Genomic DNA, 11,312 nt, shown 5'->3' with positions numbered 1-11,312 from the left:
TCTGTATGCCCTAGCAGGGATTCAGTCAAGCTCTCCTGTTTTCCACAGTCCTTCCTGCAATAGAAGATGTCTTTTTAGAAGATGTGCTGGTAGCAGCAAACTTTGCTAGTTGTGGTCAGCATGTTTGATTGTTTTTCCAAAAAATCAAAATATAATCATCTGCATCACTCAAACATAAATAACAGTCCAGTTCATTAACAGGCTTCAAAGTAGAAAATGACATGGGGTCAACGTTTGTCCCCATCTCCACGGACTCTGCCCCCATCCCCGCCCCATCCCCACAGGATCTGTCCCTATCCCCACCCCATCCCCTCGGGCTCTGTCCCCACCCCGTCCCCGCAGGTTCGGTCCCTGTCCCCATCCCCATGGTTACTGCAGGTCACTGTCCCCATGTCATTCTTTAAATAGGCCCAAGGGGGGCACCTATGGGTGAGCAGGGGAGAAAGGCAACTCCTTTTTGAGGGAGGGGGAAGGGAGGGAGACAAACAGGACATAGCACACATTTTCAGCTTGCACAGAAAACACATGTTCAGTTTCAGCTGAAACTAAAACCATGGTGGTAGGCAAGAATTTTAGGGCAGTTTTGGCATCATAACTGAAACCGAAATTCAGTTGGCCTCTACCAAAAACTTTGCCATTTAGGTGAACCTTATAAATAAAAGTCCTAACTTTTAATGGGTGATTTATCTTTTGAAGTGTAGGACAACATATTCAATATCTGACTTAAAAGGTTAGACTGGCTCCAAATCTGCTTTAAGATGTCCTGATAACTTAGATCCCCATCATCTTTTGTTCTGACTTTCTCATTTTGTTTGGACCCGAAGAAGGGAGTGTAGTACATGAAAACTAGTCAAGAAATATATTGTTAAGCCAATAAATAGTTATAATTAAGGTAACACACAAGCTGACTTTGAAAATTGCATTGATATTCAATTTCAGTGATGGCACAAACAGAGGATCCCATATAGGAAAAGGATGGAATCAAAGGCATAGAGCCGGTATCCTGAACACACATGAACGGCAGACTAAATAAGCCATGCTGGTCTTTATCTGCCGTCATTTACTCTGTTACTATCTTACCCATCTTGATACACGATAAACAGCTCCCTTTGTAAACAACTGTGTGTACAGATGTCAAAGTACTGATACCCTCTTCATGGAAGCAATGCACTGGTCTTCATATCCTTTGCCTTTGGCTACATCCTCCGTGTGTTCTCACATCATCTCGGCCCTCTGCTGGCCATTACTTAGTATGACGGACGTGAGAGAGTTTATATAAAGACAGAGCTGAAAATCGGCTGGCAGCATTGGCAGAGCCGCACAGAAACTGTGAACTGTCGGGAGCTGTAAGGATTATCTGATCATGGCACTCAAGCAGCAGCAGCCTCCATACCTGCACCTGGCAGAGCTCACTGCCTCTCAGTTCCTGGAAATCTGGAAGCACTACGACGCAGACGGTCAGTATCATAAAGGGAAATAACAATTGGAAAGAAATAGACGTTCTAAAAACTTTGATCGCATCTTCTTGTTGCAAGTATTATCTGGTTTAATTGCCTTGTAGTTCAAAATGCAAAAATATACTTTAAATAGAAAAATTGACTTTTAAGGGGGGCGAGGGGGCAATAGTTCTACCTGACAACTTTTCTGCTTTACACTGTATTTTCCACTAGATTTCCTTTCTCAGGTACATTTAAGTTAACTTAAATTGCATACAGTTCTGAACAGAAATCTTCCTTTTGCTGGAATTCTACAGCCATTCTCTGAGTGAGACCTTTGCTAGGGACCGAATCAAAAATCATCTTTAAATTGTTCTACCCTCCTCAGCCAGTGCATCCATATAAGACTACCTTTTCTGGTCCCAGAACTGCCGATTGCACTCTGTGGCACAACAGCAAAAAGCTGAAAACTGTAAAGAATGTAAATTGGTCTGAAAAAGCAACTTACTTTAATGGAGTGACAGCTGGAAGGGGAAAGAGCAAAGCTCTCCAAGGTGGAGCTGCTGCTCCCGTTTCACAGCTCTGCCTGTTGCAGGGATTCGTTCCTTAGATACCATAGCAGAGATACAGTGATACTGGTTTTTTAAGGATTCCATTCAAAAGAAGCAGAGCTGATTGAAAAATAAAAACTTGAAGATAAAGATATAATGGAAGATCGGTCTGTGACGGGAATAACTTTTCAGTTTTCCAAACCAAAAGGGAGATCATAAGTGGAGCTCTCTTAAAAGGGAAGCTAGTGAGGGGGAAAGGTGTATTTTGGGAGTTCTGGGGGTTACAATTGTTCCAAGGGAGACACCATAAATCCTTTGTTGCTGCCACAGCTTTATTGCTTGCTCTCAGATCTATTTGTGAACATTTTCTGTTGGTTTCAGGCTCTCACTCTCTTTCTCCATTGTATAGTTATTTGGGGTCTTGCTCTGCCAACTGGTTTCTAGGGGAAGAAATATTGGATTTGTGTGTATGAAGGAGAGCATTGTGGAGACTGAACGTAAGGGATGTAAAGTAATAAAGACTTTTCCACATGTAAATCCTGTTTTACATGTGGAAAGGGCTTTTTTTTTAATAGTGCACTTGCATACATGCATGAAAAGTATGTGCATGGAAAGTATCCCCCCAATATTCTGCCAGTGGCAGGCAGCGCTTTGTCTGCCCGCTACAGGCATTCAATCCGGATATTTAATGTCGGGCCATTTCCGGCTACCGACATTGAATTTCTGGGTTTTTCAACACTGGCTAGCACATGACCAGTTAAATCAATATTCAGAGTTAACTGACCATGGCTTCAAGAGCAAAGATAGGCCTGCTTTTTTATGTGGCCTTAAGTTCCAAATATTGGGACTTAACCGGTTGCACCCCTGGAATGCCCGCAACATCATCGGCTTTATTTTCAGTGCTAATCAGCATTTTCAGCAGCGATAACCAGTTAAATGCCACTGAAAATAACTGGTTATCTGCCAAGATACAAGTTAACCAGTTGGCACTCGGCAGCTGTTCCTGGGTGGTTAACTTGCACTGAATATCGGGCTCTAAGTGTCTATCTGTCCATAGGTATTCCCAAGGGTGTAGTTTGGGTAGAATTGCAACGTACATGCGTATTTTATAAATTATCCAAGTATTTGCTTAGGGCCTTATTTTATAGCAGGGTGCCAATGTGAGAAGTCCAATAATGCGGCTATTTGAACCCTATTTTATAAAGGGAACATAGCCACTTATGCGTCAGAATAAATAAGCACCCAGAACCAACCCCTGTAGCACACATTTACACCTGCTCAGATTTGGGCAAGTACTCTACCCTGCCAATATTCAAAACCATTTAACCGATGGCCAGAAATGGTCACGTCAATACCTGGAATATATTTGGCCAGTTCAAACTTAACCGGCCAGCGCTGAATATCGGCTTGGCCGATTAAGTTGGAACTGTCTAAAAATAAACCAGATATTCAATGCCGGTCACTTGAAATGGCCCGGCATTGACTATTCAGGCTCAGCACTGACAATGGAAGGCAGCCCAGCTATCCCCCGTGGTCTGAATATCAGCCTCAAAGTATTTACACTTGTATTTTATAAAATACATGCCAATGGAGTACCGAGGGCAAAGTGGTGGGGTGGTCCGCCCCGGGTGCATGCTGCAAGGGGGGGCAGGGAGCAGCCGTGCAGCTGTCAGCTCCATCGGTCCCCTGCTCCCTCTGATGTTACTTCCTGTTCTGGGGAAGAGGGAGCAGGGAACCAGTGGAGCTGACAGCAGCACAGCTGCTCCCAACACCCCAGGAGGTAAGAGCAATGCACCCGGGAGGGGGGTGTTTTGAGGTGATGCATGAGGGGGATGATGCTGCATTTGGAGGGGGGAGTTGTTGCTGTATCCGGGAGGGGTGCGCATCAGTGATCTGCGCCGGGTGGCAGCCAACCAAGGAACACCACTGATGCACGCATATATTGCAATTCTGCATCTACTCCATCCAAACTATGTTTCTAAGAACACCCACATACAGATTGTGTAAAAATAGGTGCACACTTTCCATGCACGTCCTTTTTACAAACATAGGGGTAGATTCACTAATTGGCTCCTAAAGATAGGCACTGGGATACAGGGCGATAAGTGCGAATTCTATAATGGCAGTTCTGTCCGAAATTGCCATTATAGAATACTAGCTTAATTCCACTTTCTCGTGCCTTAGGTGTGAGTGTTTATGCCAGCCAAAGGCTGATGCAAAATGCTTATGCCCACCTATTGGCATATAGATGCATAAATGCAAGTATTCTATAAAACCGTGCTTAAATGCTGGGCATGCCTCTGACCTGCCTATGCCTCTCCCATGGCCACACCCCTTAGGAGATGTACATTATAGAAATTAGATGCACTGATCATAGGATAGGGGCGTAGATCAGTTACACACATAACTCCTAATTAGTACTCGTTAAGGCCAATTATTGATAACACTAATTAAGCATCAATTGAGCCCATTAGTTTATGCACGCAAGTGACCCTATTCTATAACCGAAAGTCTAAAGAGAATCCACATATAGTGGAGAACTCAATAGATCCCACGGGTCGTGAAACAAGAAAAAGAGGTGGGAAAAAAAGTCAGGCTATCCAAAGGATGGAACCAAATGTTTTTATGTGAAAAAACAAAATTTTATTAATCTTTAAACAAATATTGATATAATAATAACACATTAAAATTGACTCGACACAACGTTGTGTTTCGGCCGAAACACAACGTTGTGTCGAGTCAATTTTAATGTGTTATTATTATATCAATATTTGTTTAAAGATTAATAAAATTTTGTTTTTTCACATAAAAACATTTGGTTCCATCCTTTGGATAGCCTGACTTTTTTTCCCACCTCTTTTCCTATTCTATAACCGTGCATCCATGTATGAACACCATTTATAGAATCCAAGGAATACAGGGCAGTTTTTTAAACTGGCTCCTCAGCCATGCGCATAGTACTAATTTTATAACAGCATCTTGGCACCGATATTCGGATATAGCTTACTAGCATGAGTCGGCATTGGTGGACCTATATTTTAGGCATGCCCTCTTTTATGTTACATTGTAGAACACCACCTAGTGCCTAACTGTCAATCGATGGTGCATATTATTAACATTATTATTATTATGACATTATCCCGAACAAGCTCAAGTTCACTGTGGCTTACATTCAAGAAAAAACATCGAAAATGTAATACAGTCAGATAATTAATTATAACATCTTAACATAGTAGAAATAATTGTGTGTTTGTCATGAAGCTAGGCTAGAGTATTGGTTATGTTGAAACACATAAGAGAAAAAGGCAAACACAGCGAAGGTGACACAAAGGATGTCAGCTGGACGTTTTTTCCGCATCATCCTTTGTGTCACCTTCGCTGTGTTTGCCTGCTTGGATTGACCAGTGCAGAAGTTTTTTTGTTCTTCTGTGCTTGTCAAAACATATGAGAGACAGCAACATTAGTTTATTATCTTTTGATAAGATATGTACTTAATAGAAAAGCCTTTAATAATTTATGAAAGATACTCTTCTAAGTTTCTTAACTGCTTAGGTAGAGAATTCCAAAGTTTGGTACTCTGATATGTGATATCTGATATCTCTAGGCACCAGCTTATAGACCTGCCCTGATATGCCGTCATGCATAAAACACGCATTACATGTGAGAAAAGCTTTATGTGCAGGGAAAATGTGCACCTACGTGTAGGCAATCTGTCTATAGGTATTCCCAGGGTGGTAGTTTGGATGGTGCAGAAGTGGGGGTTGCAAGGTACACACCTGCAGATTGATATTTAAATCACTCTGGACAGAAGATTCTCAGATTTTCAGCAGCACATGACCAGACAGTGCCGCTGAGAATCCAGGGAGACTGCTGTGGAACTGTCCAGTTGTTGCCATGTTGGAGGAGTCTGGGCAGAGCCAGTATGCACAAGGTTAGCAGCAATTTTCAGACCACTAACCAGGTAAGTGGCTAAGGCCCGATGTTCAAAGCTAACCGGACTTGCAACTGGTTTTAGTCAGTTTAGCATGCACAGATTCTATGTAAACAAATTTGTTAGTATTAAAATGTGATGTAAATGCGGCCATTAGCAATTCCCTCCAATGCTTAGAGAAACAGTGTACAAAATCCTCCTGCCCTAATGACTAAATGTGCAGAGTTACTGAGGAGTCCCTGAGAGTAGAGGGAGGGATGGGGGCAGCTGATCTTTGCTTAATCTCAGGGGTCCCCTGCAGATCTCTAGTTCCTGATGCAGGAGGTTGCGGGTACTGGAAATCTGTAGCTCTGTGTGCAGCTTTGCAGTTTCTGCAGCTTGCTTCTGGTGTCATCTCCAGTGCTATGTTTTTTTTGTTGTTGTTTTGTTTTAACTTGTATATTTTTACATTTTTGCTGTCTGGTTTACTTTCTGCCCAGGGTTTCCACTCCAGAGACCACAGCTGTTCCCTCTTGACTGGGCATGCGCATAAGAGCTGTGCCTACCTCACAGTTCTTGTGGGCATGCACCAGACACATTCCTCCCCCTTTAACTTCCAATGCTCAGCACTAACAGCCTGCATATAATTTGCATGTTATTAGTGTTGAGCATTGTGCAGTAATTTTTCTTCAGTGTTCGCACCGGTGTTTTCTGGCAAATTCTGAGCAACTGGGCCTAAATAAGGACAGCAAAAAAGCTGTCCTAGCAGTGGCATAGCAAGGGTGGGATGGTGGGGGCGGTCCACCCCGGGTGCACGACACTGGGGGGGTGTCGGTTCTGCTGGTTCCCTGCTCCCTCTGCCCCGGAACAGGAAACTTCCTGTTCCGGAGCAGAAGGAGCAGGGAACCAGCGGAACCGACACCCCCCCCCCCCCCCAGAAGCTTGCACACGGCAGGCAAGAATGCACTCGGGGGGGGGGGGGCTTGGGTGATGCGCCAAGGGGGGTGTTATGTTGCACCTGTGGGGGGGGGGGGTGCACAGCAGTGAACCGCCCCGGGTGTCCTAGCTTTATCCAGCCACTAATCCAGGCACCAGTCTGAATATAAGCTGGCACCTCATAATTTCCAGCAGTTTCCAGAAGTTTAGGCTAGATGTTTAGGGGGGGGGGGGTTGATTTTGTGAAACATTTTCCACATGTAAAACATTATTTACATGTGAAAAAGACACATAAAATGTACACAGATATGTACACATACAAGTGTCCATGCTGACGAAAGTGTGCATATTGAAACGTGATCTGCTCATAGGTTTCCCAGGTGCATAGTTTGGGTGGAGCTGGGGCAGAGTTTAGTTTAGTTTTAGTTGAAGGCTTGCTGTTTCGCCTTTCAAAGTCAGATAGACATAGTAAAGTTGTGATGTAGGTGTATATTTTATAAAATACACATGTACATGCATAGAATACATCTTACATATTTATACTGTCTTTCGAGCAGGTGCAAATTTGTGATAGAGTTTATGCACTGTTAGATCTGGTTCTGAGAGCTTTATTATAAAGGCACATAGGTAGCTATTTAGCCTTTATAGAGTAATTATAAAATAGGTACCTTTTTGAACATTTTACATGCGTACCTTATTATGAAGTTACCCCCTTAAAGTTAAACTATAGCCATGCTGATGAATATTGACTCCTAGGATATGTTCTTGTGTGAACAGCATTCCAATACCTCAAATACATAAATCGGATACAAACACTTTTCAGAAGAAAGAAAGCTCTGGAAAATAGGACCAGCTCAAAGGTATCTAATACCCTACATAAGCCTTCAGTCATATGTCACTCCACCCACCATAATCCAGCATCTCCCCTTCCTTACAACCCAGTGTCCATCATCTCCCCTTCTCCCTCCCCCTTAGATTAGAATCTCCCCTTTCCTAGCCTCCCTCCCAGTTATTAGCATCTCTCCTTCCCTCTCTTCCACCACCATGTCCTCTATCTGCCTTTTCTCCCCCTGCCATGTCCAGCATCTCTTCCCCGTTCCTTCCCCGAGTCACTATCACCCAACCTCTGTCCTCCATGCCCAAGCAGCAGACATGGTGCAGGGTCTTTGAATACATGCACTCCAAGCCTGCAGCACTCATCTGATGCAAAATTCCTATCAGAGGAGGCAGGATGCTGTAAGCCATGAGGGAATGGGGGTATTTAAAAGCCTTGTGCTGCTATCTTCCTTGTGTAGCACTGCCATGTCCTCTCCTTCCCTTTACCCCCCCCCCCCTCACAGAATAAAGTTCAGAAGCAACATCAGAAAATATTTTTTCATGAAAATAGTGATAAATGAATGGAATGGACTCTTATTGGATGTAGATGATAATAAAATGGTAATGGAATTCAAGAGAACATGGAATAAGTATAAAGGATCCCAAGTTGTGAAGAAGTGAGAAGAAATGCAGCAGCAGGGGAGTAGCGTGTTCAACAAGACACTTCTAAAAAGCCAAGGAGACAGATAGTATAAAAAAAATGTTCTTTAACAGTAGATAAGACTTGACACGGTACCATGTTTTGGCAAACAATGCCTGCCTCAGGAGTCTGTATATGATGGTAACTTGAAGGTGAAATTGAAGAATGAACAAACCAAATCAAGTCTTGAAAAAGACTGGTGATTGATGGGTATAAAGGATGCTTTTGTGTAGACAAAAAGTTCTAGATCGATGAAAGGTGTTCACTCACCTTTCATCAATCTAGTGCTTTTTGTCTACACAAACACACGTATCGTGTTCAAGATCTGCATGATTGTTCACAAAATCATCCACGGAGATGCCCCAAGTTACATGCTAGACCTCGTGGACCTACCTCCCAGAAATGCTAAAAGATCAGCCTGCAAATTCCTTAATCTGCACTTCCCCAACTGCAAAGGATTAAAATACAAGCTAACACATGCGACCAGCTTCTCCTACATGAGCACGCAGCTATGGAATGCACTACCAACTGACTTGAAAACAATTAATGATATAACCAACTTTCGTAGATCTCTGAAAACCTATTTCTTCAATAAGGCCTACAATGGGAATCCATAGCCTAACTATAACACTTCATCACTTCACCCTATTCCGAGATTTATTTTTATATAACTTTGCCTAGGCCTTTTTTCCTCATCCATGATCTTGTTGTAACACCAATTGTATCTATCTCCTGGCATGGCGATACCATAACAGGTTCTTGTAAGCCACATTGAGCCTGCAAATAGGTGGGAAAATGTGGGATACAAATGCAATAAAATAATAAATAAAAATAATAACCTAGCAGTTTTTACATAGAGATGGTAACACTTACAAGTGGAAATGGTAATTTCACAGCTTCCATGTAACTGCCCCATTTTACAAACCCACACATGTTGCACTAATTAAGTAGTAAGGCCACATTTTTAACTTGGTTTAATTTTTTATATGGGATTAATGAGAATGACTCCCTTTATCTCTCCTGTAAAGTCCTTGATAAAAGAATCACTTTTTAAAACCTATGCATGCTTTTGAGCTGATGTAGAACCCAACATGGAAACTTGTCCCCTTAAACTTTGTATTCCCTTTGTAAAATGGATAATGCTTGTGTAGATTCAATCCCACCCAAACCTCTGTGTGATACAGCCCTCTATGTGTCAATAGTGACATTCTGAAATTAATTAAAATTAGCAGTGGAGGAGTGGTCTAGTGGTTATGGTGGTGGACGTTGGTCCTGGGGAACTGAGGAACTGAGTTTGATGCCCCACACAGGCAGCTCCTTGTGACTCTGGGCAAGTCACTTAACTCTCCATTGCCTGCCATGAGTGGGAACGTGTGGGGTACAAATGTAACAAAAATAAATAAAACAAAAAATAACATCTGCATATGTATGCCACTATTTACATGTTGGATATGTTTCTAAATTAATGCCCTAAATGAGCCTAATGGTCCTCATCCACCACTATAGTTGGTCTTTCTCTGTTTCATTTATATGCATTTTCACTCACTTCTTAATATGAGAGGATTTTTTTTTTCATCAAGGCAAGTCAGTTTTCTCCAAACAGGTTGCTATGTCACAGCTTTGATTTTCCCAGGATGCAAGCATGCTAAGAGGATTTTTAGAGCAGAAATTATTTTTCATTCCTTGACAGGCTTAAAAGCTTCATATAAGGTAAGTTTAGGCATTATCCCTGGGATTCTGTATATTGCACTTAGATTTCCACGTGGAACGCAATGCATATTCCATAACAATGCACATAACTTAATTAGTTAACAAGCTAATCAGCACTGATAATTGGATGCTAACAACCAATTATCAGCACTAATTGGCATTAATTAGAATTGATGTGAGTTACTTGCTAAGAGTATTCTGTAACTTGGTGCTCATATATATCAGTCGCATAATTGAAAAGTGGGCGTGGCTATGGGCATGGAATAGGTGGGTTGTGGGAATTTTTAAAATCTATGTTATAAAATCTATTGTTATAGAATACACCCGCTCCATGCCTAATTTACCAGGTTTTACTTGGCGTAATTGATCGCGACTAAATTTAGTTCTGTGGACTGATTCTCAGTGTATTCTATAAACCGTGCAGAAATTTAGGCTTATTCTATAATGTATGCCTAAATTAAAGTGTACTTTATAGAATTACGCCTAAGCGATTTTCATTTCCGTGCCAGATATTTAGGTGTGATATATAGAACCTAGTCCTATATGGCATGAATTGTATTGTGGTTTTAAGAAGAAAGGTGGTGGGGGAAGATGAGGATTGTAATGGAAGCAGTGGACACTCAGGATTAAATTCTATAAATGGCACCAAAAAATTAGTGCTAAGCGCTATTCTATAAATGATGCTTAACATTAGATGTTGTTTATAGAATAGTGCTTAATGCCGGGAACCACAGTTATATTTAGGCGCAACCATTTACACTGATGAATCCTTGGTATAAATCCCCATGCCTAAATTAGGTGTGGATCCCCTTTATTCTATAACCACGTGTATAAAGGAATGCCCCTGACCTGCCCATGGCCACGCCCCCTTTTTGGACTTGTGCTTAAAATTTCAAATTAGTACCAATAATTGATTCTTAAGATCTCCATTATCAGCACTAATTGGCTAATTATTCAGTTAAATTGCACAAGCCAAATTTGCGTGCGCAAGTTTTAGCACTTTTTACAGAATTCTTACTGACCTTTGAGGGGTCACGTGTACTCGGAGAGGAGGCAGGTTGTGATGGATAGAATGTGGTGTATGCAGGCTGGTACAATATATGAGAATTCCCCCTTTAGAAGAATACTTGCAGCTGAGTGATATGGGATGTTGAGACAATCAAGCTGAGTGATGGAGTTGCTGACTGGTGAAGGTTACCTGAATAATGGATAAATGAAGCAAAAGGCAGAGTTTGATTGATTGGTTCTGGCAG

The 11,312-nt window shown here is 41.9% G+C and overlaps 1 protein-coding gene across 1 annotated transcript in view; it reads left to right on the top strand.

The window, feature by feature from the left end:
- The first annotated feature begins 1,329 nt into the window (after nt 1–1,329).
- The window catches only part of CALB2 (calbindin 2), a 214,175-nt gene continuing 204,192 nt past the window's right edge, over nt 1,330–11,312 (top strand). Inside the window, exon 1 of the mRNA XM_030204920.1 lies at nt 1,330–1,457. Within this exon, the coding sequence (XP_030060780.1) occupies nt 1,364–1,457 (94 nt within the window). The 5' untranslated portion in view covers nt 1,330–1,363. The remainder of the gene's footprint in view (nt 1,458–11,312) is intronic.

Source organism: Microcaecilia unicolor, chromosome 5 (assembly GCF_901765095.1).
Source record: "Microcaecilia unicolor chromosome 5, aMicUni1.1, whole genome shotgun sequence".
NCBI lineage: Eukaryota > Metazoa > Chordata > Amphibia > Gymnophiona > Siphonopidae > Microcaecilia > Microcaecilia unicolor.
The sequence above is the reverse complement of the archived record's forward strand: the minus strand, read 5'-3'. Positions and strand labels throughout refer to the sequence as shown.